This window comes from Lynx canadensis, chromosome B1 (genome assembly GCF_007474595.2).
Source record: "Lynx canadensis isolate LIC74 chromosome B1, mLynCan4.pri.v2, whole genome shotgun sequence".
Taxonomy (NCBI): Eukaryota; Metazoa; Chordata; class Mammalia; order Carnivora; family Felidae; genus Lynx; species Lynx canadensis.
In genome coordinates, this window is record NC_044306.2 from 192,544,358 (window position 1) to 192,562,880 (window position 18,523).

The 18,523-nt window shown below is 46.4% G+C and overlaps 1 protein-coding gene across 5 annotated transcripts in view; it reads left to right on the plus strand.

The window, feature by feature from the left end:
* The window catches only part of FAM184B (family with sequence similarity 184 member B), a 192,396-nt gene that overhangs the window by 115,193 nt on the left and 58,680 nt on the right, over positions 1-18,523 (plus strand). For all 5 annotated transcript variants that reach the window (XM_030314144.1, XM_030314143.1, XM_030314142.1 and 2 more), the window contains 2 exons: positions 812-951; positions 1,480-1,686. In XM_030314144.1, the coding sequence (XP_030170004.1) occupies positions 812-951; positions 1,480-1,686 (347 nt within the window). The remainder of the gene's footprint in view (positions 1-811; positions 952-1,479; positions 1,687-18,523) is intronic.

Genomic DNA, 18,523 nt, shown 5'->3' on the forward strand with positions numbered 1-18,523 from the left:
TCTGTGAGTGGGTGTTGTCAGTATCTCTCATGGTCCAGACAAAGAGATGAGGCTGGAAGGGTAAGTGGCTCGCTCAAGGCCACTGGTTAATGGGATAACTGGTGTGTGTGTCTCAGGATATCTGACTCCAGGAGGCCTTCCAGTAGAGTCCCTCATCAGAAAGTTCTTGAATACCTACAGTGTGATCAACTTGATACTAGGAGATATAAAAAAGGCACAAAACATAGGCTCTTGCCCCAGGGAGCTTATGGGACAGTGACTCTACAGCCTAGAGCATGCTTTGGTATCATGCGGTGGCCCAGGCTGTAGGGAAGTGAAGCGTCCTGAAAAGAGGTCACCATGGGCTGGAAGGGTGTGGAGGAGGAGGTTCGAACTGGAGCCACAAGTGTGTGGAGGCTTTAGTGCAATGTTTTCAAAAGTAGGGCTTGGATACCTCTGAGAATATGGGAAGAAAACGGTGAGCATTTCTAGTTATATTTGTTTTTTGTTTTATCTTTTACATTTAAATATTTTGAATGTATATCTGTCCAGGAATATGTTCAATTTTTTTTTTAACCTATGGAAAGTACAATCAAAAAGCTTTGACAATGACTTGTTTAAGAAGCTAGCATTCGGGATGCTGCTTGAGCAAAGACAACAATCACCACCTTGACTATGCTTGAGGGGCCAGAAGGCCACAGAGCAGGGGAGTCCATCCGAGAGTGGTGGGTAGAATAGTGAAACAGCAGAATGGGTACCCGACTGCAAAAGACCTTGGACATGAGGCCAAGGCCAAGGGCATTTCAAATGATGTTGAAACTTATGCTTGCAGATGAAATGAAGACAGAGCTAGTTGCAGAGAATGAAGTCCTAGGGAAGGCGAATGACCTGGAAGGCCGCAGTCTCCATCCTCAGCAGGACCCGAACTTTCCCAAGGAGTGTCCATGTACCAAAGGAGGCCCAGAGACACAGGTAGTGACTCACCCAGCCCTGGGAATGGAGAAGTCACAGGAGGCTTTGCTGGAATGAGCTTCAGGCAGAGGCCAATCTCGTAACTATGACAGAGCCACTTGGAAGAAGCAGGTCCCATGGTTTCAGGGGTCAATGCATGGGTGTGAAGTTCCAGCTAACTTCTTGCGTTTGAAATTAGGAGACTAAGAATATAGCAGAACTTCTATCGACGGCTCCTGGGAAACTTGCATGGGATTCCCACTGTCTGTTCCCAGTCAAAACAAACAAAGCATTCTTTAGACACTGCTATAGTGGGCTAGAGTATCTCCTCCTGTGACCATAGGTACACTATTCCAAAGGGCCCTTTGCTGATTCAGGTGGATAAAGTAGTCTCTTACGAATATCAGATATATAGTCTCGTGAACTTTATGGCACCTTGTGCTACATGCTGTAAAATCAGTGTGTAAATGTTGTACCCAAGAGAAATGGTAATTCCCTGCTCCTCACCCCATGCTGGCAGGTTTACAAGGCCCTTTTTCTTTTTTATAGACCAAGAAAGAGGCAAGTATTGAGACGGAATATATGAAGAAGCAATATGAAGAAGACCTTCGTAAAATCAAACATCAGACAGAAGAGGAGAAGAAACATCTCAAAGACCAGCTAGTGAAGCGCCTGGAAGACTTGGTAAAGAAGCACGCCATAGAAATCAAATCGGTTCGCTCTTCGGTGGAGGCCGAGAGGAGGAAGCTGCAGAAGGTGAGACCCCCTTTCATAGACTCTGTTCCGATTCTTTTTCCTTTCCTCTACCTCCCTCCTTTTCTCTTGTATTTCTTCTTTCCTTCCTTGGACATTTACTGAGCTCCTGCTGTGTATACATCTAAGTTATTTCTCTGCCCAAGGCAATTCAGAGTCTTTTAGAGGAGACGGGGACATTCCTTAGACTGTGAGCCGGTCAGGGCCTAGAATCGTTGACACAACTTAGAATTGTGTCCTCTGAACATTTAACTGAGGAAATTCAACTCTCCTCAGCAAAGACAGAGAGAAATAACATGAAGCAAGCACTGAGGCCCTAGCAGGCTTGCCTGGATTCAAATCCCAGCTCTTCTAAGAGCTTTGTGAGCACAGTGAGTTATTGAACTTGGGCCCCTCAGAGGGAAATCTTGTGTGCCTTAGGTTCCTCATTTATAAAGCAGATGACGATAACAGCACCTCCTAGAGTAGCTGCGAGGATTAAATGAGGTAATCTGTGTGAAAAAAAAACAAAGCATAGTATGTGCCTGGGGCATAACAGGTAGATGAAGGTAATTAATCAGTGGCTTGCTAACGTGAGAGAAGATTTCCAGCCTCTGGGTACTTTTCCGACTTTCTACCGAAGGAGGCAGCTTTCTGCTGAGAAGAAATGCAAGGCTTCATCTCTTCCTGTTTACTGGGAAGAGCTACTCACGTCTGTGACATTTTAGGAAAAGAATGAAGTGTAAATCAATAATATCGTGAACTAAAAAAAAAATAATAATAATAATAATAATAATAATAATAATAATATCGTGAACTTACTCTCTTTATAATGCAAGAGCCTGCATTATCAGCTTTGAGTTTTTGCTGAAAGACAATCAGATAGCACTGACGATTGCAGTGTTGTGTGGCGGTTACGAGTAGTAGGTACTCAATAAATGTGTGTGTTGGGTAAATAAATGAACTCATGAAAGATCCAAACTAGTCCTGGTCTAAGAAGTCCTAACACTTCCACCAGCTGTATGACCATGGCCAGGTCACTTAACCTCTCTGAGACATGATTTCTAAAATAAGGGCAAACACTTTGAAGGCTTGTTATGGGTCCCTGATGGTATTAAATAAAAACTCTTAGTTCAGTGCACAGCATGTAGTAAAAGTTGGATAAACAGTGGCTATGCTGAGTTACCCTGAGCACCGGCTGACACAATGCATGTTAATATTGGTTAGTGCCTGCTATACTTTCTTTTTAATTTTTAATTTATTGTGTATGACCACCACACTTATAAGGCACTTCAGTCTCAGAAACACAGTGAATCTTCCCAACAAGATGACAAAATTGGTATTCATATTTTAGAGATGAGAAAATTAAGGCTCAAAGATGTTGCGTGTCAACTCACACAGACAGTGAGTGCTAGAGCTAGTATAAGAACCTGATAGCTCGAGGGTCACCTGGCTCAGTCGGTTAAGTGACCGACTCATGATTTTGGCTCAGATCATGATCTCACAGCCGTGAGATCGAGCCCTGCATCAGGCTTGCACCCAGCGTGGAGCCCGCTTGCTATTCTCTCCCTTCCTCTCTCCCTCTGCCCCTTCCCTGCTGGCTCACTCTCTTGCTCTCTCAAAAAATAAAACTTTAAAAAAATTTTTAAAAAATCTGATAGCCCAAGTCCAGAACCCCTGGTTCCCACCCCTGCACTGGGCAGGAGGCAGCTGTTTGGAAAGCATTTTCCTCCCCATGAGCTGCTAGTGGTCACGCAAACCCGATCCTCAGACAAATAGCTGACTGCTCTTTCTATCCAGAGTCACAGTCAGTGGAAGGAACCATAGCTCCCAGAGCTACAGGTTGCCCTGGTAACCTGTCAGCGAAGCCTGACTGACTGCACAAATCCCATTTTGGCTTTAATCAGGGGGCATGAATCCATTTGGGAAATGAATCACATAGAAATAAATTGTGTTTCTCTTCTGGTTTGGGAGAGGGGCGTTATGCTTTTTATCCCACCCCCTTTTTTTTGAGGGGCATTTAGACCATTTACATTGAATATAATTATCACTAAGTCTACTATCTTGCTGTTTTTGTATTTGTCACATCTGTTCTCTTTTTCTTTTTTACTTCTTTTTCTGTTTATTTTTGATTCATTGAATTTATTTTTTGTATTCCCTCTTTTATCTCCACTAATGGCTCATTGGCTATTTTTCCTTTTTTTCTTCAGGGGTTGGGGGCTGCTCTAGTGGTTGCTCTAGGATTTACAACATACGTCTTTAATTTATCCCTGTCTGCTGCCAAATGTTATTTTATTTCACATATATAACTTCGCTGTACAAACCTTACAACAATGTATTTCCATTTATCCCTTCCTGACCTTTGTGTAATTGTTGTCATACATTCTAATTTAGACATGTTACAAACGAGACAGTATATTGCTTTTATATTTCCTTAAAAAGTCAATTATTTTTTTGAAGTTTATTTATTTAGTTTGAGAGAGAGAGAGAAAGAGCACATGAACCAGGGAGGGGCAGAAAGAGAAGAAAAGAGAGAGAATCTCAAGTAGGCTCCTTGCTGTCAGCACAGAGCTGGACAGGGGCTGGAACTCATGAACTGTGAGATCATGACCTGAGCCAAAATGAAGAGTGGACGCTCAACAGACTGAGGCACTCAGGGGCCCCAAAAGTCCATTATTTTTTAGAGGAAAGTTTTCAATAAGAAAAAAATATTCCTTGTATATTTTATTTTTAAATTATAATATTATACTTATTCTTTCCCATTTCCCATTTCTACAGTCTTTGTTGCTTTGACCTGAAGCATTTCTTGTGGTGTAAGTCCACTCACGGCAAATTCTGTTTTTGTATGTCTGAAAATGTCTTTTTTTGCCTTTATTTTTGCTGGATACAGAATGCTAAGTTTACAGTTTTTTTTTTTTCTTTCAGAACTTTAAAAATGTCATTTGACATTTTTTGGTTTGCATTGTCTTCAAATGCAAGAAACCTTGGCAGTCCCCTTTATCATATTCCCCCTATTCATAATATGTCTTTTTGTTCTCTGACTGCTTTTAAGAGTTTCTCTTTGTCACTGGTTTCCACACCTTGATTATGGTATGCCATGTATGATATTTTATATGTGTGTTTTTCTGCTTGGGATTCATGGAATGTCCTGGACCTGTGGGTTTATCGTTTTTTCCAGTTTGGAAATTTTAATGCCATTATCTCTTCTGCTTCACCCTCCTTCCAATATTGTTCCACAAGTCACTGAAGCTTTGTTCATTTATTTATTTATTTATTTATTTATTTATTTATTTATTTATTTTTCTGTTCATTTATTTTTGGTCTCCTTGTCTCTCTGTGCTTCAGTTTGGATAGCTTTTATAGCTGTATCTTTTAAGTACACTCATTTTGTTTTTGTATATTATGCAATTTTTTTAAAGCCTATTTGGTATATTTTTTCATTTACAATATCATATTTTTCAGCTCTTGAAGTTCCATTTGGTCTTCCATTATGGTTTCCCTTTCTCCTCATTATGCTTATGTCTTCCTTTAAATTCTTCGGCATGATTGTAATTGCTCTTTCGGCATTCTCATCTGTTAGTTTGGATTTTTTTTTCTATGATTGATTTTTCTCCTGGTTACAAGTCCCATTTTTTTGCTTCTGTGGATATTTAGTAATGTTTTATTGGGATGCTGGACATTAAGAGTGTTAACTTATTGAAAGACTGCATTTTGTTATCACCCTTTTAGGAGTGCATTTTGTTTTGGCAAGCGGTTAAATTACTTGTGACTTAGGGGCGCCTGGGTGGCTCAGTCGGTTAAGCATCTGACTTCAACTCAGGTCATGATCTCACAATCCATGGGTTCGAGCCCCGCGTCGGGGCTCTGTGCTGACAGCTCAGAGCCTGGAGCCTGTTTCAGATTCTGTGTCTCCCTCTCTCTCTGACCCTCCCCCGTTCATGCTCTGTCTCTCTCTGTCTCAAAAATAAATAAACGTTTAAAAAAAAAAAAAAAAGAAAAAAAATTACTTGTGACTCAACTTCATCTTTTCCAGACTTACTCTTTTTATTGTGTTAAAAGGTACCACTTTTGAGATTTATTTTTAAACTTGGTTAGGATGAGTGTAGAGTAGCATTTGGGCTGGTGCCACTTTAGCTTTACTACTGAAGTGTGACCCTTCATGGGGTCTAATACCTCATGTATTGATTAATACTGGTGTTATTGTGATTGCTGACATTTTTTACTTTGTACTGGTTGACTGTTGTTGCCACAACATGAACTTTATAGATAGATTCCAAAAACAGTAATGTTTCTTCTCCAAGCAAGTTAACATATTTTCCTTTAAAAACATGGAGGCCAGGTGATGACAGCAGGTGGGCCACGGCGAGAGCCATCTATGATTGGCCAGTTGAGCTGCCTGGTGATTGGCTGCATGAGCAAGACCAAGCTGAGAGCCCCCTGGTGATTGGCTGGGGCACAGTGGTGCCCTCAGGAGGTGTTGGGATGAACCCTGATTGTTGGAAAGGCCCAGCAGTGACCCAAGGCTGCACTGGAGAGAGGGCTCCTGGGTCACAGCTCCTCCTATTCGGGTACGCTTCAGGGTTCTCCACCCCCCACTGATCCCATCCCGGCCTCTCACCCACGCTCTGCACTCCACCTTCATGTTTGCTTCTACCCTTCTGCCCCTCTGGGGTTGCGTGAGTCCTTATACCAGCACTGGGCCCCACCTGGACCCAGGCCCCACTGCAGGGCTGGCCAGAACACCCAGTTACTCTGGCTCATTTGGCAGAAGGGTAGGGGGTTATGAGAATCAGAGTACAACAGACCCTTACCCAGCCAGGCAGAGCCTCTCCAGTGCTCTGGGGTCATAACCTGGCTCAGCATGAGGAAGCTGGGGGCATGTCCTGAGGGTACCCTGGACATTCTACTGACATGGAGTCTTCTGTCAAAGGTCAGCACAAACTAGTCCTCTAGATACATGACCAAGTGCGAGCACAGCAGACCATAGTGCAGGATAAGAGACTCTCCCAGAAAGATGGCTTGTGACGACTTCTCTAACCCAACTCAGCATGGAGCCAACAAGTCTCCAGGACTCTAGGCTGACCAGGAACCCTCTAGTTGGGAGCTCTCTCAATCAAGACTACAAGGCAATCGAGTCTTCCAGCTGGGCCAACCAGAAGCCCTGCCACCAGGAGCCAACTGACCTTCATCAGCACAAGGCAATAAAGTTTCCCAGACCCCCGGCCAATGTGGAATTCTCTGAACCAACTTAGCATGGGGCAATGGAGTACCCCAGACACTTGGCCCACCAGGAACCCACCGACCCAGTTTAGCACAGAGCAAACTAATCCCCTGGATACCTGGCTGATGGCAAGCCCTTTGACCTAGATCAGTACAAGGCAAGCAATTCCCCTGGACACCCAGCCAACAAGGAATTCTCCCAATCAACTCAGCATAAGGCTAATGAGTCCCTAGGACAGTGTGCCCACTGGGCACCCACATACCGCAAGCCCTCTGACCCAGCTCAGCATGGTACAGATGATTTGCCTGGACGCTGGGCCATGTGGGAGCCTTCCAGCTGGGAGCTCTCAACCCAGAAGAGCACAGGGCAATTGAGTCTGCCAGACACCAAGCCATCCAGGAGCCCTGGGACCTAGCTTATCACAGGGTGAACTAACCTTCTGGACATCTGGCTGACCAATACTTTCTGACCCAGATCAGCCCAAGGTGAACCAGTCAGCCAGATCCCTGGCCAATGGGTTCTCCTAACCAACTTAGCACAGAGCTAATCATTCCCAAGGACAGTGGGCCTACTGTGCGTCCTTGCACCCAAAGCCCTCTGACTCAGCTCAGCATGTGTCAAAAAGTTGCTTGGACGCTGGGCCAACTGGGAGTTCTCCAACCAGCAGAGCACAGGGCAATTGAGTCTACCAGACACCAGGCCAACCAGGAGCCATCCGAACCAACTAATTGAAGGGTGAACTCATCCCCTAGACATTCAGCCAACCACTAGCTTTCTGACTCAGATCAGCACAAGGCAAAGGTGTCCCCCAGTCCATTGGCCAATGGGTAATTCTCTGAACCAGTGTAGCACAAGGCAGTAGAGTCTCCTAGACACCAGGCTGACCTGGAACCCACTGACCCAGTTCAGCACAGGGTAAACAAATACTCTGGACACTTGGCTGATGGCAAGCCCTTTGACCCAGATCAGCACAAAGCAAAGAATCTCCTGGACCCTCGTCTTCTAGGGAATTCTCTGAACCAACTCCACATAGGGCTAATGAGTTCCCAGGACAGTGGAACCACTGGGCACCGTTGTACCAAAAGGCCCGACCCAGCTTAGCATGGGGCAAACAAATTGCCTGAACACTGGGCCAACCAGGAGCCCTCCAACTCAACAGAGCACAGGGCAACTGAGTCCACCAAACACCAGGCCATCCGGGAGAGGAGCCCCCCAACTCAGTGCATCACAGGGTGAACTAATTCCCCGGACCTCCATCTGACCACAAGCTTTCTGACCCAGGTCAGCTCAAGACAAATGAGTCCCCCAGATCCCATCTGAACTAACTTAGCACAGACAGTGGAGTCCCCCAGACGCTGGGCCCACTGGGAGCCCACCGACCCCGTTCAGCACAGGGCAGACTAATCCCCTGGAAACCTGGCTGATGGCAACCCCTTTAATCCAGGTCAGCACAAGGCAAGCAAGGCCCCTGGATTCCCAGCCAGTGGAATTCTCTGAACCAACTCAGCATAGGCTAACCAGTCCCCAGAATAGTGGGGTCACTGAAGACCCACATACCACAAACCTTCTGACCAAGCTCAGCATGGGGCAAACAAGTTGCCTGAATACTGGGCCAACCGGGAGCCCTCCTACTCAACAGAACACAGAACAATCAGGTCTTCCAGCTGGCCCAGCCAGGAGCCCTTCGACCAAGAGCCAACAGGCCCTCATCAGCACAGTGTGAACGAATCATCCAGACACTTAACCAACTACAAGCTTTCTGACCCACATTAGCACAAGGCAATCATGTCCCTACTGCCCCTGGCTTGTGGGGATTTCTCTGAACCACCTTAGCACAGGGCAAAGGAGTCCCTGGGACAGTAGGCTGACTAGATGCTCTTGGACCAGGAGTACTCTGACCCCACTTGGAATGGGGCAAATGAATTCCCCAGACATCTGACCAAGTGGGAGCCCTCCATCTCACTCAGTTCAGCACAGTGCAAACAAGTTTGCCAAACACACTGAGGACCAGAAGCTCTCCTACCAATTAGAGGAGGGCAAATGAGTCCCTGGAACACTGAGACAACCATGAGCACACTGACCTAGTTCGGCACAGAACAAGTGAGTCTCACAGACACTCCTGTTTGGGAGCCTTCTGACTCCCTGGCTCAGTTCAGGGCAGTGAGCCCCTGTATACCCACATGACTGGGAGACTTTTGACTTGGCTCAACACAGGGAAAATGAGGCCCACGGATACCTGGCCGACCAGGAATTCTCCAAACCCGCCCAGCACAGGACAAATGAGTCCCCTGGACCACTGGCTGAATGCAAACCCTCCAAAGTGGGAGCCCTCTGACCCAGCTCACCACAAGACAAAGGAGTTGCCTGGGCACCTCATCAACTGGGAGCCCTGCCACCCCAGCTCAGCAAAGGGTGAATGAGTCTTCCAGACACTCGACAAACCAGGAATTCCAGCCAACTCAGCATAGGGCCAAAGATTCCCCTGCATGTCTGGCTGACTGAGAGCTTAGTGCAGGGAAAATGAGTCCCCAGAACATCTGTCTTTTAGTGGAGGAGCCAGGATAGAGGCTGTCTGCGAAGGTAGAGGTTCCTCTCTCTGCTGGAAGCTTGCTCCCAAATGTCACTCAGCTGTGGCTTGAGGCTGAGGCCTGACGAGTGCTTGAAACCACTCAGACTGCAGTCCCCACAGTCAGACCTCTGGCCCGGGACCAACTTCAGCCTGGTATCTTGATGGGACTTCATTTGAGGAGCCTTCATCTTCTGGGGAGTTGTCTTCAGAGGGAGCAAAAGATACCATGCCTTAAACGAGATAGACTGAAAGCTGGAAGAGTTTTCCATGGAAATGAAGTGTATGGATAAATCTTTGACAGCATTTGACAGAAAGTTTGAATTTATGAAAGAAGCTTTCAATATAAGGAGGGAGAGGAATAAATCCTTCAGAAAGTGTCTGCGCTAAAAGATTTAATGTGTGAAGAAGAAAACCAAACATTGAGAAATCTGCTTTGTCACTGGGTGTCACAGGAAGCACAATTTAAAGAACACCTTGCCAGAGAGCCAGGTCTCCCTGGACAGGGGCATGAGATGCAGAGGGGGCTGAGAGCAAATTCCAGAGGGAACCCTGGCCCTGAACATGGAGAAGTCATCAGCTGAGCTTTTCCAGGCTAAGGAGAGGTGCTCCAGCCTCACAAGAACAGGCCGACCAGTGGGGTCAGAGGCAGGCTGATGTCCATGAGCCGGAGAGCTTCATCAGCAACATGCATGGCTTCCTGGGAGCATTTGCCTTGCAGGCAACATTTTCAAAGGGGTGATGTCCCTGCACACGCCCACCCTGAAGGGCATAAAAAAGGAGCTGGGGTAGATTGGGGGTCACCTCCCAGAATGGGAGATGACATGAGTTTCAGGATTTATATGAACTTTAAATAAATAATTTTAAATAATTATTTATGTTTTTAATGTTTATTTTATTTTTGAGAGAGAGAGAGAGACAGAGTGTGAGTGGGGGAAGGGGAGAGAGAGGGAGACAAAGAATCCGAAGCAGGCTTCAGGCTCTGAGCCAGGCTTCAGGTGCATCACAGAGCCTGATGCGGGGCTGGAACTCAGGAACCATGAGATCATGACCTGAGCCAAAGTCAGATGTTTAACCAACTGAGCCCCCCAGGCGCCCCTCTGATGTCTTTTATAACGGTGCTAATTCCATCATAAAGGTCCTACCTTCATGACCTAATCTCCACCTAATTACCTGCCCAAGTACTACCTCCACAAATTCACAGAGGTTTAGGACTGCAATATGTGAATATGGGAGAGGACACAATTTAGTCTGGAACATGTGTCTTCGTGTGAATTTCTTTGGGTTTATCCTGTTTGGGTTTTTCTCAGTTTCTTGAATCTTTAGGTTTATATCTTTTGGCAAATTTGGGAGATTATCATCCATCTTTTCTTGAAATACTTTTTCATTCCCACTTTTTTTCTTTTCTCATTCTTGGATTCCAGTTTGGCAAATGTTAGAGTTTTTGCTACATTTTCACAGGTTCTGTTCTTTTTTTCCTTTTTTTTCAGTCATTTTATCTCTCTTGTTCAAATAAAGTAATTTCTGTTACTCTGTCTTAAAATTTATGACTGTCTTCTAGATTCCTCTCCTTTCTGCTATTGAGCCTATTTATGGTATTTTTAAAATTTCAGTTATTGTATTTTTTCAGTTCTAAATTTTCAAGATAGTTCTTCTTTGTATCTTTTGTTTCTTCGCTGAGACCTATTATTGTTCTTTTGTTTCAAGCATGTTTGTGATTGCCAGTTGAAGCATTTTTATGATGGCTACTTTACAATACATCAGGTAATCCCAACACCTATGTCATTTTGGTGTTGGGCATCTTTGGATTGTCTGACTTGTACAAGATGACATTTTCCTGGTCCTTGGTATGATGAGTATTCTTAATCATATCCTGGATATTTTGGGTGTTGTTATGAGACCCTGGATCTTCTTAAATCTGGTGTGTCAGCAGATAGTGGGTCTACAGAAGTGTGGCTAGCAAGTGCAGCCCCAGACATGTGCCCAAACCAGAGGGAGCACGTTGAGGCCTGGACAGAGCTACAGCCGCTCAGTCTGGCCAGACACAACTGGGAAATAGAGGACAAACTGCGTGGAAAGTCACACCATCGTGGCATTCTTCCCTGCAGGCAACAATGAGGACACATGACAACTAAAAACATGCTGTTTGCTGAATTTACCCCTAAGGATGGATGAGAACCCTGTAGTGATCAAAACTCTGGTTGGAAATGGGGAGTCCTCAGGAGATGCCTGTTTCTGTGTGTCAAGTGCATTTGACCAATTTGGTGTATGCTGGTCGAAATCAGTAAGGATGGGCTTACTGGGATGGTTGGTATTGATGTTGGACTTGCTCAAAACTTAAATCAAAAAGGCCCTGTCTTGCGGTGCCTGGGTGGCTTAGTTGGTTGAACATTCGACTCTTGGTTTCAGCTCAGGTCATGATCTTCCTATTCGTGAGATCCAGCCCCAGCTGGCAGTGTAGTGCCTGCTTGGGTTTCTTTCTCACTCTCTCTCTACCCTGCCATGCTCATGTTCTTTCTCTCTCTCTCTGTCAAAACAAATAGATGAACATTAAAAGGAAAAAGGTCCTGTCTTACTAGTGTCCTCATCCTAGGCTTCATCCCACCCAACACCACTCCCCACCCTCTAGAGGGAACCTGACCGGGTTTCCAGCCCAGGATGGATTGGCTGGCTCTGCCGGTGGGCTGGTGTGCTCCACTGATGTGAGACACACGTTCCCCTCCCCACCTACTCCCCCCAATTTCTGGCTTGAGGATGACCTCTGCCCTCATTCCCATTATCAGAGTATAGCTACAGAGGAAGAATAGCGTGGCGGTCAGCCCAGCTGGAAACCCCAAAAGTCAGTGTCTCCTTCCTCCACATCAGCTTGGGGCAGCCTTGAGGTCTTCCCATACTCCCCTGGACACTCTCTCAGGGAAGTGAACCCCTTGCCAGTGACTCCAGGACCAAGGGTCTCGTGGCGGGTTTTCCCTCCAGGCAACCACCCAAGGCCATTCCGAGGCCTGGCCCCAGCTGGGAGCCCCAAAAGCCTGCCTCCCCACAGGTTCCCTCTTGCTCAGGTTGGCCAAGGCTAGCCTCTCCACTTGAACTGAAGAACCCAGGTGGCATAGGATCAGACAGTTCAACCCAAATCCATCTACAACCAGAACACCTGCCTACATGCCCCATCATGTCTGGCCCCACAGACGGAGGAGTACATTCATTCAGGGCTAATGAAAATGTATCTTTGGGAAATTCTTTTACCGAAAATAACCCTGAAGTTTTCCTGCAAGGAAGTGGGGGTTTTTTTGATTGTAGGTGATGGCCCGAGCCACACTCTCAAAGTCAGGCATTTCGGTTCCACGAGAGAAAACTGAAGATGAGCTCACCCTGTTCACGCCACACTCCTCAGCCGGACCGCAGCCGGAGTGCTGACTGCAGGGTGGCAGGCTGAGGGGGTGGCTTGGGGGCAGCTGCAGCGTTACTGAGGGAACAGAGTTCTCCGGGTGTCACAGGACAGTCAGCCCAAAGGGAGCATGGCAGCACAGCACCTGTAGAAGCTTTTGTAGATGTCTGCTTTCCACTGTGAAAATGAAGGAAACACCTTGGGACAAAGATGCACAAATCCACAGAGATAGTCCCCCTGACTCCCCGTTAGCAGGTGGTCCCATTCTCCCACTTGCTCATGCCCCAAACCAAAGTGTCCTCCCTCCTCCCTCCTCCCAGCGCATCTGTCACCCTAGCTGAGCTCCTGTGCACCTGGCTGCTGGCTGTTGTTCTTTCCCCAGGAGACCGAGCAATGACTACGTATATTCACTGCATCCTGCCTGGCCATGTTTGGACTTCTAGCTTCCAGGGCACATGCTTCTCACTCTGCCTGACCCTGGGGAGCCCCCCCCCCCACCAGGCCTGTGTGTCACCCCCTCCTTTGCTGGCCACCTCCCCTGAAGTGATCTTCCCCATCTCCGTGCTTCTGGGCCTCCTGGGGACCCCCTCCCCCGAGAATCCCCACTTAGAGGACCTCCCCCAACAAACTAGCCCAGTGCCCAGCCCGGTCCCTCCATCCCCTGAGCTCACACACTGGCCCCAGTTGGCTTTTAGAGCCACTATGGTTGCTTTGCTTGATTGTAGTCCATCTCCTAGAATGTGAACTTGGTGGGCCCGGGGACTGAACCAGTAGGTTCAATCTAGTCAGTGCCCAGTAGGTATTTTGCACTAACAAATGCATTGTTCTTTAGGACAGGTTATATTTAAATAAATAGTCGAACTCAATATAGTGCTATGTGGTAGAGAGTAATATTTGAACAAATGTTTATTTAGCACCTATGCCTTAAAGCACTGTGCCAGTGAACAGGACAGGGTACGCCCCTGGACGCAGTGTGGGCCTGCTCTGTAGTTGGGTGAACTGAAATCGAATGCAAATAGAGACACCCAGCTCCTGGCCAGATGGAGCCTCGAGACAGAGGGACGATGGGGTTGGGTGGGATGAAGCCACAGCTCCAAGGGGCCCGCAGTCACACATGGTAGGCACCTTCCAGGCTCTGGGGACTTCACACAGACATGGAGGAGGTACCTGCTTGCCTGCCTTCCAGCCCAGCTCCTCAGGGCAGCAGGGCTGGCACAGCGAGGTGGCCGGCTTTTGCCCTTGTGTCCCTCTTACTGACTCTGTGTGCCGCCCCCAGCTTTTACATTTCTGGCCCCTGCAGCCTCTATTAGTAATTTTTAATTGGATGCTGAACATTCAGAATGTTAACTTGTTGGGTCGCCTGGGTGGCTCAGTCGGTTAAGGGTCGTACTTTGACTCAGGTCATGATCTCACGGCTTGTGAGTTCAAGCCCCACATCGGGCTCAGTGCTGACAGCACAGAACCTGGAGTCTGCTTCGAATTCTGTCTCTTGTCTCTGTCTCTCTCTGCCCCTCCCCCACTCATGCATTTTCTCTCTCTCTCTCTCTCTCTCTCTCTCTCTCTCAAATATGAACAAATAAATAAAAAATAATGTTAACTTGTTGGAAGTATGGATTTTTTTTTTTAATTTTTTTTTTTCAACGTTTATTTATTTTTGGGACAGAGAGAGACAGAGCATGAACGGGCGAGGGGCAGAGAGAGAGGGAGACACAGAATCGGAAACAGGCTCCAGGCTCTGAGCCATCAGCCCAGAGCCCGACGTGGGGCTCGAACTCACGGAACGCGAGATCGTGACCTGGCTGAAGTCGGACGCTTAACCGACTGCGCCACCCAGGCGCCCCGGAAGTATGGATTTTTTAAAGCATGAGTGCTAAATGTTTTGGCAAGCCGAGAAGTTAAATTACTTGTGAATCAGCCGCAACTTTTCCAGACATTTTTTTTTTCATTGTGGTCAAATGCATATGACAGAAAATTTACCATCTTTCCTGACTTATTTTTAAGCTTTGTTAGGATGAGTTTAGAGTAGGGTTTGCACTAGTGCTGCTCCAGCCCTACTACTGAAGGGTGACCCTTATAGAGCCACATGCCCCACGTATTGATTAATATTGGTGTCATGGTGATCGCTAATGGTGGCTCAGAGTGACTTAGGTCACTTAGGTGGCTTAGGTTTTGTACTGACTGACTCTTTCATGGGCTTTACTATAAGTGCATTCCAAATCATAATTTTTCTTCCTGAAAAACAGTTAATATGTTTTCCTTTAAAACCCCTGTTGAAAGGTCTGTTTGGTAATTTTCTGTGGTTGCTCATTTATTGTTCCCATTACAGTGGCTCCTTCCTGTGTCTTTTTTTAAAAATTACCTGTAATTGTGGACAATCTAGACAAGGAAGCAGAAGATGGGTGTGAGTCCTGCTTCTACCTTATGGGATTTCTTCCATGTGAAATGGATGTACTAAAGCTTTTTCCCTGCGTACCATGAGAGTTCAGTGAGAACAGAGTTTCTGGAGGTGCTCTATGAATTCTGTAAATTAATGGCTCATGGAACCCTGTTCCAGGTATGGATAGGAAGCTGCAATTTTTAGATTTGAAAGCACTAGTCTCCTTTTTCCTCATGTTCATATCCTGGTAGTTGTTTTTCCTCTTTGCCTAGCTGGGAGGACGTTAAAATTTCCTGCTGAAATCCTCAGGTTCACTTTGGCCTGAGCTGGCTATGGGGATGCTTTCTTTCCAATCTGTTCTGGAGGCAACCCAGAACCATTCATCTTCTGACAGTAAGTCTCATTATTCAGCACCTAAAATGAAGCTTACTGAAATATCTCCAAAAATTATTAATGAAATCAGCTATTTCCATCTGTGGGGACATTTTTTTCCACTTTAGGTCCATTTGTCAAGGTGACAACTGAAGCTGTGATTGATTACATGGACCCTGGGAAGGTGGGCTGCATAAAATTAGAAATAGCCATTGCTTTCTGCTAAGAATCTTTCTCACAGGAGTCTACACTGTCGTTGTAGTGAACATGCTTTGGCAGAGTCAGTGAGTATCTGCACCAGGAAGCATGTTAAACAAAACTTTTCAACAAAAGCTTCACTGACTGAGAAGTTAATGAAGTAAAAAAAGAAAAAAAAGAGAGAAAACAAAAACTTTGCTGGGGGGATGGCTTTGTTTCTGATGGTTCTTGGGACAAAAGGATAATTTATATTTTTTTTTTGCAAGTGATCTCTCCGAACAACAAGCCATGCAAGAGGGATCATAAATTCACTGAAGAGACTGTACGCATGCTAAGTGTCCACCTCATGTGACCTTATAATCTAATCACTTCCCTCTTTTCTTCTAAGTGACTGACCCCTGGGCCACTGGCCTGACCTGGACTTGGCCCCACAGGAAGTGCAAAGTGTGTCCTCCAGGTGATCAATAGCAGCATCTTTTTAGATGCCCGAGTCAGAAACCCAGGAGTCAGACATGACTTCTCTTTCATGTATTACATTCAGCCAGTCATCAAGCCCATGTCGTCCACTCCTTTGATGGCCCTGAAATATCTCCATTTCCTTCCATCCTCGGTGGTAGCACAATGATCCAGTCACCCACCATTTCCTGCCAGACCATGCGATGATCTCCTTACTGGTCTCCCTGTGTCCCCTCTCCCACTTCCTTGAACCCAGTCTCCATTCCAGGGGGGATCTTCTGAAAACTCAGCCTTGGTTTCAAACTCTCCAAAGGCCCTCTATCGTCTTCACAGTGTAGTTCAAATTCCTTAATGTGGCTTTTTAAGACCCTACATCACTGGACTCCTGTTTGACTCTGTTGCTTCCTCCCACACCTCTCCCCGGTTTAATTCTGCCTTCCAGCCTTTTAGGTCCTCATTCATGACAAATCCTTTCCCTTCTTGGCCTTAATTCATAGCTCTTCCTTGATGGGGAACACTCCCCCACCAACTCCCAAATTCATCTGTCTCATTTTGCCTTGTTTTTGCTGATCCTATTGGTCTTGGTTTAAATATTGATCTTTCTAGAAGCTGTCACTTGCCTGGCCTAGTGTTTGGTACGTGGTCCCCTCTGTACCTACCTTAGCTTGGCTGTTACTACACTTCATTGTAATCACCTATTTGCTACTTGTTTTCCCCACTGGGATACCCTGTTCACTACTACCTCCAGTGGTGTGTTAGAGTCAACTTGTACTGACTCCTAAGAGACAATTGTTACATCTTTTCCCAATTCTGTGTTCAGTGACATCATGGCAGTAGCTTGAAATTGGCCACAGTAGGAGTACTTATGCCACAGAAATTAACAAATGCTACAAATCAAATTGATTGATTGTTTGGTTGGAAGCCAGCTAAACATTTACGAGTACATAGTCACTATATCTCTAGCCTCTTCAGTACTTGGCCTGTAATAGACATTCAGTTAATTTTGGTTGGTTGAATGAATGAATGATAGGTTTCCATTGAACCCCAGGTCATCCCCCATCACATAAGCCTTTGCCTCTCCACATTCCCATATGTCAGCTCAAGTGCTGACACTCCTTGGAAACAGAACAAGGCTCCAGTTTCTGAAGACTGGACTTCCAGCTTCTTCACCCTGCTTTGGGGAGCATCTGGGGCCTGCCCACAGGACCTCCTTCAGCTTTGCTGTAGCAGAAGTAGGATGGCCTTTAAGTCAGGCGTTTGCCTGTGGTGCATGCCACATTTCCCTTAGGATGGTGAGGAAGAAGTGCAGCCAAGCAGCCAGCCTTCCCTGAGTTCAAACTTTGACTTCTCCACTTACTGGCTGCACAACCTTGGGCAAATCACTTAACCTCTTAGAGCTTCATTTCTTCATTATATAATGACCATTAACACTGGTACCCAGTTGATAGGGTTTTCATAAGGATCAAAGTGATTATTTGTGTAAAGGAGCAGCAGATGGCATGCACTCGGTAAATGTCAGCTGCTATCACTATGGCCATCTCTCAATGAGAGCATAAAGGTCTGTAATCAATTGACAGCATAGAAGAACTACACTCCAGGTAGCTCTCAGATACTATAACCTCAACTTCATGGGAAATTCTTGAATGTCCCAGGGCTCAGTTCTTGAATCTCTCCTACTTTTCCTTTTTATTCTCTCTCTAGCATTTTCATCCAAATACATGGTGTAATACGTTCTGTATGCTGACTCCCAAATGCATACCTGCAATCCAGAACTCTCCCCTGATTTCCAGACCCATGTGTCCACTTGCACACAGGACATCTAACAGAGGTCTCAAACTCAACAGGTCCCCAACGAGCTCCTCTTGCTGACCGTAAACCTACTTCCTTGTTTGTGTTAATGGTGGCACCATCCTCCTCCACCCCGCTCAGGTTAGAAACCCTGGTGTTGTCCGTGACTCCTCCCTTTTCAGCAGGTCCTTGCAGCGAACACTGAGAAATCATCCGTGGTTTTATGCCTGTCACCAGCCACGCTGCAGCCTCAGTCCGGCCCCCTTCTGCTCCTGCCTTGGTTACTGTAGCAGCCTCCACACTGGCCTGCCTGCTGCCCCGCCTGCCCCATCCCCGCTTCAGTCTGTCCTCAAGACAGAAACCAAGTGACCGTGTTAACGCCGAATCATCTCACTCCACTTTCCAGCTGTTGGCTGGCCTTCATCTTACTCGTCTGTCTCTACCACAATGTATGAGGCTTCCTGTGGTCTCCTCCATGTCCTCTAACCTCATTGCCCA